This window comes from Rattus norvegicus, chromosome 1 (assembly GCF_036323735.1).
Source record: "Rattus norvegicus strain BN/NHsdMcwi chromosome 1, GRCr8, whole genome shotgun sequence".
Classification (NCBI taxonomy): Eukaryota; Metazoa; Chordata; class Mammalia; order Rodentia; family Muridae; genus Rattus; species Rattus norvegicus.
The window spans coordinates 211,345,946-211,360,416 of NC_086019.1; the positions used below are offsets into that span (position 1 = coordinate 211,345,946).

Consider the following 14,471-nt stretch of genomic DNA (forward strand, 5'->3'; position numbering starts at 1 on the left):
GTGTTTTATGGGCTCCAGGGTACCTCGCCTTTACCTGAGATATCTTGGCAGCTCCAAAAACCTACGAGTATCTTGAACCTGGTATTGTAGCCAAGAACACAATTTTGAGAGCTAGGATTTCAACATACAATGTTGGGAATGATACAAACATTCAGACTGTGGTATATGTTCAGCCCCCAACCTATGAGGACCTCATATTTTCCCTCAACCTTTAAACAAGTTTCAGAGAAGTTAAATATAGGCCTAATTCCTTATAGCAAGTAAACAAGTCCACAACTGCCCCCAACTCGATTCCAATTTATGTCCTTCACTCCATTTTGTCACATAAACATGGTGCTGCATCTGCTCACTTATTTTTAGTTTATTTGTCACCATGGAATAGAGAGGCTTTCTTCAAGGAACTGGGAATCACAGATTTAATTCTAGTTCTCTCTCAGAAAGTTGTGTATGTAACCTAAAGAAAGTGTAACTCTTAAGTAACTTTTCTCATTTATAAAAATTATATATATATATATATATATATATATATAGTTATTCTTCAACAAATCTTTTCCGTTTTTCTGAGACAGGGTTTCTCTGTGTAGCCTTGGCTGTCCTGGAACTCACTCTGTAGACCAGGCTGGCCTTGAACTCTTGATCTGCTTGCCTCTGCCTCCCCAGTGCTGGGGCTAAGGGCTTGTGCCACTACACCCAGCTCATTGCATATGGGTGCTTTGCTTGCACATATGTCTGTGAACCACAAGCATGCTTGGTGCCTTGAGAGGTCAGAAGAAGGTGTCAGATCCCTGGAACTGGAGTTACAAATGGTAATTAGCTGCCACGTGGGAGCTGGGCATTGAACTTCTGGGAGAGCAATTCTTAACTGCTGAGCCACCTCTCTAGCCCCAACAAATACTTCTGAAAACACTCAAACCTGGTACTAAGTAGGCTCACACTGGAAGTATCCAGCACTGTGTGTTATGCTGGAAGCCTGTTACAGAGCACCTTAGCTTCACCTGTTGACCCCACCCCCGATCTTCTAACCTCGAGAGCCTGGAGGCATGTCTTCCTGAAGCTGCTGCTTGTGCTTCCAGTCAGCACACTCATGATGGAAGTCACAGCCACAGAGAGGGAGGCCTGCAGTCTCTGGTGAGTCTGGAGTAAGGGGAAACTATATTAGTCACCAAGTACTGGCTCTGAGGATGCCAAAGGCTGAAGACTCTCATCAAGGCCAAGCTCAACAGTGCCACCCACCACCAATAATAATAATAAGTAATAATACGTAGTAAGATAATGACACGACAGTGATTTCTGTTGTTTTACAACTCAAAACACTCTCCTCTTTCAAAGAGATGGCGTAACAACACACATACTAAGACAGACAGTAAGCACTGGGCAAGGACTGGGATGTAGCTCAGTTGATAGAGTGCTCGCCTAGCGTTCATGAGGCCCTGGGCTCAAGCCCCAGCACAGTAAACCAGGTTGCAGCACATGGCTGTAATCCCAGAACCCTGGAGGCAGGAGGATCAGAAAGAAGGTCAAGGTCATTCTCCACTAAGATTATGAAGCTTAGACCATGTTAGTCTGTGTCTCGAACAAACAAGACAATAACACACATTTGCGCTGGATACGGCTCACAGTTATGAGCAAGGACTGCTCTTGCAGAGGGTCAGTTAAGCATCTCTCAGGCAACTCACAGCCACTTGGCTCCAGCGGCCTCTATGAGTACCTGCACACACAAGCACATCATTAACAATACTTTAATGGCACAAGCTATTTAGGAAAGATGATGGCAAGCGAGTGAGTTTTCTGGGATGGCCCACCAGTTTGCGTGGCTGTGATGGAGGCACTCTGGTGGGGCACAGCCCCAGAGACTTCGTCCCAGGACTGCTTCTCGATACTGATGTGCTTCCTCAGGTTTGTCTTTGCCATAGTCCTCATTTATTTGGCTTGGTGTGAGTGGACACTGGGAGACCCTCACTGCCTAGAGCCTGGTGTGGTTACTTCCTGGGTGACGCCCACCCTATTGGGCAAATTTCCTGCAGATCGATATGAAGATGGACTTTCATGGACTAATGCCGTTTAGATGAATTGGTGACTTTATAGAACTCCTGATTTGAGTCAAATAATTTTAGGAAGAAAGTTAAAGGAGATGGTTTTAATTGTTTTGCCAGAAAGATGTAATAAAGTTAGAATCCAGACTAGAATGTGCCCTCCTCACAGAACAGTAAGTAAAGGCTGCATAATAAGGAGTACTACGAGTTTTCATTAATTATACTAAGAAGAGAAATAGGCTTGGGACAGATTTGTGATCAAGGAAAAACATTCATTCTAGGTCAGGTCCAAGGATGACGCCACACATGTGCACTGTGATAAAAAGAGGCCACGTGAAACTGTTGCTTTGAACTTACAATGAGCTTATAGTATGAAGCCCTGCTTTGAACTTACTATCGACATCCATCTGTGTCTTTCCTTTTGTGTAACATTTATCTATGAGGTAATTTTATAAAGAAATTTTGTCTAAAAAGGTATAAAAAGTTTGAGAGAAAAAAATAAAGTGTGGCTGTTGGCTCTGTTCCATTCACCAAATGTATATATGTATATGTGTGTATGTACAACATGCATATATGTGTATTATGTATGTATGTACATACATATGTAGGTATATATGCAAGTATATAAGTATGCTTGGGCACTTGTGAAATTGACGAAACAGGTGGTTGGTCCCAGCCAGTGTGTGTGTGTGTGTATGTGTGTGTGTATGTGTATGAGTATGTATGTATGTGTGTGTGTATGTGTGTGTATGTGTATGTGTATATGTATGCATGACTTTCTATTGTTTTCTTTCTCACTGGCCTCTTTTTATTTATTAGATATTTTTAATTTACATTTCATGTTCATTACATTTAATGTTATTCCCTTTCCTGATGTACCCTCCAGAAACCCCCCATCCTAGACTCCCTCCCCCTGCTTCTAAGAGGGTGCTCCTCCACCCACCCACCACTCCTGCCTCCCCACCCTGGCATTCCCCTACACTAGGGCATTAAGCCTTCACAGGAACAAGGGCTTCTCCTCCCATTGATGTCCATCCTCTGTTACATATGCAGCTGGAGCCATGTGTCACTCCATGTGTATTTTTTAGTGGGTGGTTTAGTCCCTAGGAGCTCTGGGGGTGGGGCTGTCTGGTTGAGAAAAGGGAGATATAATAACGCTATTCAAAAAATCATCAGACCTACTACAAAAGCCTCTACTCATAACAAAACTGGAAAATCTGGATGGAATGGACAATTTTCTAGACAGATACCAGGTACCAAAGTTAAATCAGGATCAGATAAACCATCTAAACAGTCCCATAACCCCCAAAGAAATAGAAACAGACATTAAAAGTCTCCCAACCAAAAAGCCCAGGACCAGATGGGTTTAGTGCAGAATTCTATCAGACCTTCAAAGAAGACCTAATACCAATACTCTTCAAACTATGCTACAAAATAGAAACAGAAGGAACACTACCCAATTCATTCTATGAAGCCACAATTACACTCATACCTAAACCACACAAAGACCTAACAAAGAAAGAGAACTTCAGACCAATTTCACTTATGAATCTCGCTGGCTTTTTAAGAGTTACAGAGAGTTCGGAGTTTCTTGCCAGGCAATCTTGTTGGCCCCAGATACTAAGTTTTGTTCCATCAGCAGTGCTGACCATGACTCCTCTGACTGCTATTAGCACTACCCCAATCACCTATGCCATACCTCAATGCTTTCCTCAGTTACCTGGATGTAGGAGCTGCTTTTCAACACTTTTAAGTTCAATTTTGCTTGTATGTTTGTTTCTATGTATTGAGACAGGGTTTCACTGTATAGCCCAGGCTGGCCTTGACTTCAGAGATTCACTTGCCTCCACTTCCTGAGGGCTAGAATTAAAGGTATGTGGCACTATACTGGGCTTTGGCTTATTTTTATTTTATGTGTATGGGTCATTTTGCATGGATTATTTATGTACCATGTGTATGCCAGCAGAGGCCAGAAGAGGGCATCAGATCCCCTAGAACTAGAGTTACAGTCATGAGCTGCCTTGCGGGTGGTGGGAATCAAATTGGGTCTTCTGGAAGAGCAGCCAGTGCTCTTAACTGTGGAGCCATTTCTTCAGCTCTAAAAATAAATCTTAAAAAACAAAATAAAGCAAATATTTAAATTTTTGTGTTAAACTTATTGAGTACACGGTATGTGTGGGTTTTCACATGTCACAGTGCATGTGTGGAGGTTAAAGAATAACAAATTGGTCCCTCACTCCATCTTTATGTGGGTCCTGGGATCAAATTCAGTTGGCTAATCTAGTATGGCGAGGGCTTTGCCTGCTGAGTCATCTTAGTGGCCCCTTATTTTGTGGCAGGTGTAGGGTCTCAACTCTAGCCGAAGCTGGCCTGGAACTCATTCTACAACTCAGGCTCTCCTAGAACTTTCAGTAATCCTCCTCAACTTGCCAAGGGCTGTGATTACTCACAGACTACTGCCAGACCCAGCTCAACTTCATGCTGGTTGGTTTTGTTTCTAGTTTTAAGTTTTGCTCTTCATGTGTCTATTTTCTTTACAAGGGTGGGGCACAGGAATTAAGAAATGTATTACCAAAAGCGCACAGATTGAAAGAACTCATTCTGGGCAGGGCAAGCGTGACATTCTGAAGGAACTTGGAAAATGAGGGAAAAGAGCGATGTTTATTGGAGCATCAGCTCCAGAGAATGTGTGGGATCTCGATGCACAGATAAGGAAAAGGTACATCCAGGAGATGGTGGCCAATGCCTTTAACCTCAGTACTTGGGAGGTAGAGGCAGGTAGATCTCTGAGTTCCAGGCCAGCCTGGTCTATAGCATGAGTTTTAGGACAGCCAGGGATACACAGAGAAGTCCTGTCTTGAAAAACAAACAAACAAAAAAACCAATCAATCAAAAAAGGAAGCGGTAGGGTTGCCATGGTGTTTAGTGTTAGTGCTGTTGCTATTCGAGCACACACTGGCGGCTTGTAGCCTAAATGAAAGCCTGACTCCCTGTTGTCCAGATGGAGTGCTAGGACCTCAGCAGAGGCAGAGTAGGAAGAGGTATCAAGGGAAAGGAGGGTCCAAAACCCCTGGACTCTCCATGCCCAGGCTGTCAATTTCTTATTACCTTGGCAGCTTGGTGGTGCAGCTCCAAGACCTGGTCCACAGCTGACTGGATGGAGTCTTGTACCGTGCTGCGGCTCTCCGAGAGGATGGTGCTGAGATGAGTTGTGAGCAAAGTATGGAGTCCTAAGAGGATAAGAATGCTAGGACCCATGAGTGAGGATGACTACTGTTCACATGCTTCGTGAGGACTGGGGCTGGGGGTGATGCCTCCTGGAAGAAGCTACTTCTATTACCTCTCTACAAATAACTACTTTTTAGAGATAGCCCCTCTCAATTCCCATTTGCAAAAGCTGAGGAAAATTTAAGTGAGCTACATTGCTTTTGAAGAAACAAATGCTTAATTCATGGTATGAACAATGTTAGTGGTGTCTTCCAAAGTGGTATCCTCTTCCAAAGGAGACGGAAGCCTCTCAGAAGTGCCTAACCCTCCTCTATTCCTACTTGAACATCTGTTGAGTGAGCCTCCGTTGTCAGCGCTGTGTCATTTCTTATGTGCTGTGGTAAAGAAAAGGCTAAAACACACAAGAATTACTCTGGGAATTGTTAATGTAAGACCATTTAAAATGGAGTTAAGGTTGGGGAGGCTGCTCAATTGGAGTGCTTGCCTAGTGTGTAAGTAGACCTAGGGTTTGATCTCCAGCATCACATAAACCGGGCATAGCACATACCTGTAATCCAGTACTTGGTGGATGGAGGCAGGAGGATAAGTAGTTTAAGGGCATCCTCGGCTAAACAGTGCATTTGAGGCTGCCTGGGACATGTGAGATTCTGTCTCAAAATAAACTAATTAAAATAAGCAAACTGGGGGAATCTCACATGAGGTAACCATAGTCACCCTTGCTTAGCATTACTCAGAGACTGACATGTGGAGCTGGAGAAGTGGCTCAGTAGTTAGGACCACTGCTTTTGCAGAGGACCAGGTTTGATTCTCAGCACCCGCATGAGAGACTCACAGCATCTATAACTCCAGTTCCAGTGATTCTGACTCCCATTCTATGTCTCTGGCCTAGGGATGCTAAGCACCCATGTGGTACAAATACATACACAGAGGAAAAACATTCACACACACACACACACACACACACACACACAGAGAGAGAGAGAGAAAAAACATTCACACACACACACACACACACACACACACTCTCTCTCTCTCTCTCTCTCTCTCTCTTTTTAAAAGTGGAAGTTAGAAGGATCAATTACCATCACAGGGTACCACAAAGCTCCCAGGGAGAGAAAGTTATATATGGATTTATAAAGGAATGCAACTAGAGGTGAGAAGAGCAGAGTGAAGGTAGTTTTGTCCCCAGTCCGTGATGCTGAGGTAATTCACTCATCTCACTGCGGTGCAGAAAATAGCTTTTCTTAACTGCTCTCTCAGAGATGTTGTCTACATAAACTGAGATCATGCAAAAGGAAGTATTTTGAAACACACACGCAGTGTTCAAAGGGGGAAGTATTGCTGTTGCCATGGTGATGGAACACGTAGATTCTATTTTATATACATTGGCCTCAAGAAGAACCCAAGAAATGAGAAGTTTTTGAAAGCAGACATTTAATTAAAAGAAAAAAAAAACAAAGTTATTCCTAAACTGTTCCTACCACCAGATGCTTTGGACACTGCAGCAAAATAAGGAGTTAATCATAGAAAGTTACCATGACAAGGTGGGCGGGAGGCCAGTGACGGATTTTAAAGACACATGAACATAGGCTAATTCTGCATAATCTGTGTCCTAAAGCAAGGAACTCTGGAGAAGGTGTTCAAGGCAGTAAAGAAGGCTAGGAAAAGACAAGTCAATCTTCTCCTTGCTGTCCCTCACTGTGCAGCCCTCAGAGGCTGTCCGAGTCTGCAGAGGATTTTAAGAAGGCTGCTTTCCTTACTTACTGTGCAGCAGTAGAATTTTTTAATTACTATTTTTAAAGATAAAAACCATTATTTATGTTTATCTGCATGTATGCATGTATGTATACATACATGCCTCCAGGTGCCTGCAGAGGCCTGGAACTTGAGACACAGGCAGTTCTAAGCCATTTTACTTAGGTGCTGGGGACCTAACTCTGGTCCAAGAGCAGTGCCTTGATCTTAACCACAGAACTATCTCTTCAGCCCTCGCAGTGGTTTTTGTTTTGAGACAAGGTCTCACTGTGTAACTCAGGCTAGTCTAGAACTGGCTGTACAGAGCAAGATGGCTTCAAACTCAAAGTGATCTACTTGCTTTTGTCTCCCAAATGTTGGGATTAAAAACATGGGCCATGCTGGGCAGTGATGCTGTATTCCTTTAATCACAAGCACTTTGGAGGCAGAGGCAGGAAGATCTCTGAGTTTGAGGCCAGCCTGGTCTACCAAGTGAGTTCTAGAATAGCCAGGGCTTCACAGAGAAACCCTGTCTCAAAAACCAAACAAACAGGGGCTGGGGATTTGGTTCAGTGGTAGAGTGCTTGCCTAGCAAGCTCAAGGCCCTGGGATCGGTCCCCAGCTCCGAAAAAAAGAATGGAAACAAACAAACAAACAAACAAACCCCCCTCAACTGGCTGGTTTTATGTGTCAATTTGACACAAATTGGAATTATTACAAAGAAAGGAGCCTCAGTTGAGGAGATGCCTCCAGTGAGACCCAGCTGTAAGGCATTTTGTCACTAGTGATCAAGGGAAGAGGACCCAGCCCATTGTGTGTGGTGCCATCCATGGGCTGGTGGTCCTGGGTTGAGCAAGCTGAGTAAGGCAGGGGAAGCAAGCCAGTAAGAAACATCCCCCCATGGCCTCTGTTTCAGCTCCTACCTCCTGACCTGCTTGAGTTCCAGTCCTGACTTCCTTTGGTGATGAACAGCAATGTGAAAGTGTAAGCTGGGGGCTGGAAAGGTGGCTCAGTGGTTGAGAGCACTGACTGCTCTTCCAGAGGTCCTGAGTACAAATCCCAGCAACCACATGGTGGCTCACAACCATCTGTAATGTGATCTGATGCCCTCTTCTGGTGTGTCTGAAGCTAGCTACAGTGTACTCATATAAATAAAATAAATATCTTTAAAAAAAATAAAGTGTAAGCTGAATAAACCCTTTCCTCCCCAATTTGCTTCTTTGTCTTGATGTTTGTGCAGGAATAGAAACCCTAAGATACCCCCAAACCAAACAACAACAATAAAAACAGTGAACGTGGCATCATACCTGGATTTCCTTCTTATTGTTTTTTTAGCAGTGATTTTTTTTTAAAAATCTAACACTGAGTATAACTGCTGAGAAGCTGCAGGCCTTCTGAGAAATGCTAAACGAAACGAAAGTCCATCTAGGTACAACAAAAATAATAGGCAACACTGCTTTCAAGACATGCGAGTTGTTTTAGTATGTTCGTTCAGTAAGACTCGGTGTCAAAATCAAATTATCCTAGAGTTAGCCTCTGGCAAGAATTTTACAGTCCCAGAAAGTAACAGATCTTAAGTCTCAGGACGGCATTTAGCCTCTGAAGGGCCTTTGATATCACCTAATTTAACAACTCATGTTAATGGTTGAAAAGGGAGGCTCAGATGAGGGATGTATGTGACTTGATTTTCAAACACCACTGAGTAAGCTGGAATGGAGCTAAGAGGAAAGCCAGCTGTTTTAATTCTACCCTGAGTCCTCTCTACTGGTCTGCTCATTAGTTTGCCTTCGTGTGCACATGCCCCAGAATCCTCACCAAACTCTCCTCGCTTGAGCTTCATAACCTGACTCTCTTTTCTTTCCCACTCTCTTGTCCTCAATCTATGAAATGGGGCACCAAAGAACAGCAGCTCCTCAGAGTGGGAAGCCTGCACAGGAAGGCAATGCTTCTCTTCCAGGGTGTGCACACACCAGCAAGAGCTGGAAGGCAGGAGGCAGGAAGGGCCAGTCTCACTTCTGACAACCACAAGTAACTGGCACTAGTCACTGGCAGAGCTTCATCTGGGTTATAAGTAGTTTTGTTTCACCCATGATGCAGGGGAACCAACAGCACCCCATGAAGAACACAAGGGCAGGGCCTCCATGGCTCACAGAGAAAGGATCACCCCAAAGGAGGCTTACAGATTTCCTAAAGCATGCCTAGACTCCATTCCTTGTAACTTTCTTCAGTTTAGGAATATATTGATCAGCTCTCAAAATCCACTTCCTAGGGATCATTGGATTAAAGCAATGTGAGTAAAAGCCACACAAAGACTTCCAAATCTCACTACCTCTGATCACTTGAAAAGTGTGTGGAAAATGCACACCTCAAGCATTCTAGATTCTTATAATATAGCCAACATAATAAATCAATCTTCACACAGGGAGCTGTCCATCTTCAAATAACCCAAGTGATTCAGATACATGTGTTTTGTGGCCCACGAACTGAAACCATCCACTACGTGTGAGGAGGAAAGCCTTTCTGATAACAACCCTAACTCACTAGCATAAAGATAGGCTTCTTTCCTCGACCCCATCTAGAAAGGCAGTGCTAATTCTTTATATGTTACACACTTTTAGACAGATGTCCGCACTACTTAGGTAGCCCTTTCTTTATGCTTTAGTGCTTGGCATACCCAATCTGGCTGCTGCATTTTTCTACACATACCCCAGATTTCCCCTTGGTGTACTGGGACTCCACTTTGGAAATCCACAAATAGGAAAAGTAGCAGAACTGGTCCCTGTGCGTTCTGAGACTGATTCTCCTCAGGCAACTCCACTTTATAATTCACATCTGGAAGTATAAACTCTGAAGGGAAAGATCAAAGACAAATCTGTAAGGTAAGCTCCACACACACAAAGTGACCCGAGACCCAACATCTTGACCAAGAAGGAACTACTAGGTCTAAATGCGAACACTCAGTTCCTCTGAATTTGTCCCTCCACCCACATGATGGCAACAAATAGAGTTCCATGCAAAATATCAAAATAGTCAGGCATGTACACTGTACAGGAGATAGCATCCTTGTTCACTGTGGAAGTATTACACAACAAATTTGTTTCTTCTTGTGTAATGTTTTTGTTTCCTTGAGAAAGGGTCTTACTAGGTAGCCCTGGCTGGCCTGAGACTTGTTATGTAGACCAGGCTGGCTTGAACTCACAGAATTTACCTGTCTCAGCTTCCTGAGTCTTGGATCAAAGGCGTTCATCACCACACCTGAACTCTTGTATACCTTTCTAGGGCAAGCCTGACTAGTCAGATTCAAACTTGAGTAATGATATTCCAGGTAAGTTGTGCTATATGCCAGGTGCCATGTTAAATTCCTTGTATGTCCTATCTCAAGATTTAGACTTCGTGACTTTCTTTTTTTTTTCTTTTTTTTCTTTTTTTCTTTTTCTTTCTTTCTTTCTTTTTTTTTTTTTTTTTTTTTGGTTCTTTTTTTTTGGAGCTGGGGACCGAACCCAGGGCCTTGCGCTTCCTAGGCAAGCGCTCTACCACTGAGCTAAATCCCCAACCCCTCTTCGTGACTTTCTTGAGTAAGACCTATTCTTACCTTTTACAAATAAGAAAAGGGGCAATCTGGTTAAATACCATGTCCAGCATGACCTGAGAATGGTAGAACTGAATGGTAGACCTTGCCAGATCAAATCTACACTTTTAAGTACTAGGTGCACCTTTTAAGGTTCCAGAGAGTAGTCTCATACCCAGGTGTATGGGGAGGAGTATCTCCCTGTGGATCCTAGTTCTGACTTTTAAGAAACAAAGGGGGAACAAGGGGGATTACAACAAGTTGAGGACAGCCTAGGCTACACATTTTTAACACAGTGAGACCCTGTATCCAAAAAAAAAAAAAATGAATGAGAGAAATGAGGTGTGTTTCCTGTATTCATTCATTCATTTGTGGTCCAAAATGTTAATGGACCAAAGTTTAGAAACAATGGAAACCAATATAGTCTGAGAATAAAAATCAAAGTGGCCCTGGCGGTGGTGCCAGGCTACATAGGCCATTAGTTTATTCCCAGCACTCACTTGGGAGGCAGAGGCAGAGGCAGGAGGATTCCTACAGGTTTGAGGCCGACATGGTCTACAGAGTGAGTTCTAGGACAGCCAGGGGTACATAAGGAAACCCTGTCTCAAAAAAAAAAAAAGGAAAAAGAGAAAAGGAAAGGGGAAAGGAGGGAGATGTAGTTTAGTAGCTCAGCTGGTAGGGTGTTACTTAACATACATGAAACTCTGGGCGCAGTCCCCAGCACTGAATAAATCAGGCATAGTGACACATGCCTGTAACCCAGCACTTAAAAGGTAGAAGCAGAAGGATTTGAAGTCCAAGGCCATTCTTGGCTTCACATCAAGTTGGAGGTCAATCCAGGCTACAATAAGATTCAATCTCAAAGTAAATCCCAAAAATGCAGTTACACCTCCCTCTATGGTTAGGATCCATGACACCCCATGTTAAGACTGAAGATACTTTCCTCTCAAAACTACTTACTTCCAGGGACTGCCCCAGGCTGCTTCCTCTCATCCTGTCCTCTGGATAATGTTCTCAAGAACAAAGATGCTGCCTTATCCCAAGGTGTAGCAATCTTTTCATACTTGTGGAAATCCTAGAATACACCTTTCTCTACTGACCATTTTCCATTAGGCTCAAAAAGTCAAACTATGAACTGTAACCGTCCGAGACCTTAGCCATGGCTGCAGCCCACTCCTTGGCTGTATTCACTGGTCCAGTCATTAACCATCCAATCTCGAATAAGTATGCTGTTTTAGTACAACTTACCCCAAAGTAACATGGTTGACCCTACATGAGTACCATGCCAGCTTTCTAGGTTTTAGTTATTAAAGCTGGCATTTGTGTTACATTTAATTTCTTCTAAGTAGTTCTCTGTGTGTTAACACCCAGTTCAATAGGAATACGTTCTCTCCCATGTACAGAAGACTGGTTGCTCCGTCATCTACTCCTCTAAAGCTCCCAAATTGTCCTATGTTCACATACATCTGTTATTTATATTCATTTCTCTAATTCTTCAGGTTTCTAAGTTTTGGTACAAAATATAGATACATACGTGTATCCAAATTGAGATCCAAATTGGGCAACATAAACAAATTGTGTTTCTTCCAGTCAATGAAATAAGAGGCATCTCTGAAGACAGCAGTACTTGGCTGCTCCTGATCTGATGCTACCAGAGGCAGACCCAAAGGGCCATATAGAAATATGTATGGCTGTTAAAGAACACTGTCAGACTTTTCTTCAACTATATACTCACTTGTATAAAACAAACTTACATCCTGACCCTGTCCACACTCCCAGGAATATGTACATGTGCTAGACAATGTCACATTTAGCTTTTTCCACGCGGAAGACAGGTATGATGCGCCTGAGATTTACTGGTATCCTCAGAGCTTTGTAGTGGTTAATGAATGTGGGTTACATGTAGAACACTGGGACAATTTATTGATTCCTCATATCCATCTGATCATAGATTCGAGTGGCATCAGAGGCTAAACACAATGCTAAGTTCTGGAGGTGTGAAAATGAGTCCCCAGATTCAGTATCTATGCTCAAGTTCTATCTTATTTTAGTATATGGGACAAATAAAACCTAGCAAATTTCAACATAAGATGCTGCATGCTTGGATAGAACTACAAAGGAGTATTTTCTAGAAAGTAATTGGGAAACTTCCTCTCACTTTATCCAGCCCTATTCTTCAACCCAAAGGTCTTTTTTGCTTTCTTACGCTTATCCTCCAAATTGGATTTCTCAATGTACATCAGCACTTGACCCTTGGAGGCACGTGTTCCTGTTGGGGGAGGGGCTATCTGTATACTATAGACTGGAAGGTTTTGGAAAGGCACAGAATGAGGAAGGCTAAACTCTCAGAAGTCTCCCTTAGCAGGCATTATCACAGGAACTAAGGCCTTTACACTCATGGCTGAGGGCCAGAGGATTGTTGAGCTGCTTCACAATGTGAAGGGTAGAGTGTCTGGAGGGAGCTCTGCCTGTCTCGGAACTCACTCTGTAGACCAGGCTGGCCTTGAACTCAGGGATCAAAGACCACACTACTCAGCTGGTGTTTTACCTTTTACAACTATCTTCATTTTATTTGTATGGGGTTTTGTCTGTGTAGCACATCCATGCAATGCTTGTAAAGGTCAGAAGAATGTTAAACCCTCTGGAACTGAAGTTACAGAGAGTTGTGACTACTATGTGGGTGCTAGGAATCAAACACAGGACCTCTAGAAGAGCCACCAGTGCTCTTAACCACCGAGTCATCCCTCCAGCCCCACACCTCTTTGAGGTAGGGTTTCATTTAGCTTAGACTAGCCTCAAACTATATAGCCAAGGGTGACCTTGAACTTTCTGATTCTGAGTTCACCTCCTGAGTCCTGGAATTACAGGTTATCACCTCTATACCCAGTTTCTGTGGTACTGAAATCCAAATGCAGGGCTTGGGTAACACTAGGCAAGTGCTCTACCAAATGAACGATTTTACCAGATCTTAAATGTATTTACATTTAATATAAATAGAACCATGGTTGTACTTAAATCTATCCCCTTGTTATCTGTTTTCCATTTGTTCACCTTTTTTTGGGTGAACAAGGTTTTTATCTCCCTTTTGACCTATTAATCATAATTCATTGCTTTAGGCTTTAAATTTTATCAGGGTCCAACTTCAAGTGATACTCTACCAGCTGACATAACACACACACACAGTGATACTCTAACAGCTCTCTCTCTCTCACACACACACACACACAGTGATACTCTAACAGCTCACACACATACAGACACACACACAGTGATACTCTAGCAGCTCACACACACACACACACACACACACACACACACACTACACTTCCATTTCTTCTTATGGCTTTGTGTTATTGCTATCAAGTTGGAGGTGGGTAGGATCAAGATACATTATATGCATGTATAAAGCTGTCAAAGAATAAAAATTATAAAGGATTTCCTTAAGCATTGGTATAATACTGCTCCTTAGTGAATTCTTGACTTTTTGAATGCCCGAAAAGCCTCAATCTTGTATTCACTGGTTTTGTTTTGGGTGGGCAGAGCGGTCCTTGAAGGAAGTTACACTCTGTATCCCAGCCTGGCCTTAAACTCCTGTCCCTTTTCTGGCCCCAGGCTCCCATGTACTGGGATTATAGGAAAGAACCATCAGGACCAGCTTTTGTCTTCATTTTGTGTATTCTTGCGTGCATTTATGTGTGTGCATGTGTAGGTCTGAGGACAACCTTGGCTGTCTGTCATTCTTCAGATACCACCCACCCTGTTTTGACACAGTGTATCACTGGCCTCAAATTAAGCTGGTCTGGCCAACCAGTGAGCCCCAAGGATCCACCTTATCTCTGTCTCCTTAGAACTTGAACCGTGTGTGTGTGTGTGTGTGTGTGTGTGTGTGTGCGCGCGCGCGCAAGGTT

General features: G+C 43.2%; 1 protein-coding gene across 1 annotated transcript in view; it reads right to left on the bottom strand.

Annotated features, from left to right (window-relative positions):
• Top6bl (TOP6B like initiator of meiotic double strand breaks) overlaps nucleotides 1-14,471 on the bottom strand; it is an 87,043-nt gene that overhangs the window by 13,973 nt on the left and 58,599 nt on the right. The window contains exons 9-12 of the mRNA NM_001426986.1: nucleotides 12,098-12,248; nucleotides 9,702-9,842; nucleotides 5,142-5,263; nucleotides 1,024-1,134 (exon numbers count right to left, since the gene is read on the bottom strand). Coding sequence (NP_001413915.1) covers nucleotides 1,024-1,134; nucleotides 5,142-5,263; nucleotides 9,702-9,842; nucleotides 12,098-12,248 — 525 coding nt within the window. The remainder of the gene's footprint in view (nucleotides 1-1,023; nucleotides 1,135-5,141; nucleotides 5,264-9,701; nucleotides 9,843-12,097; nucleotides 12,249-14,471) is intronic.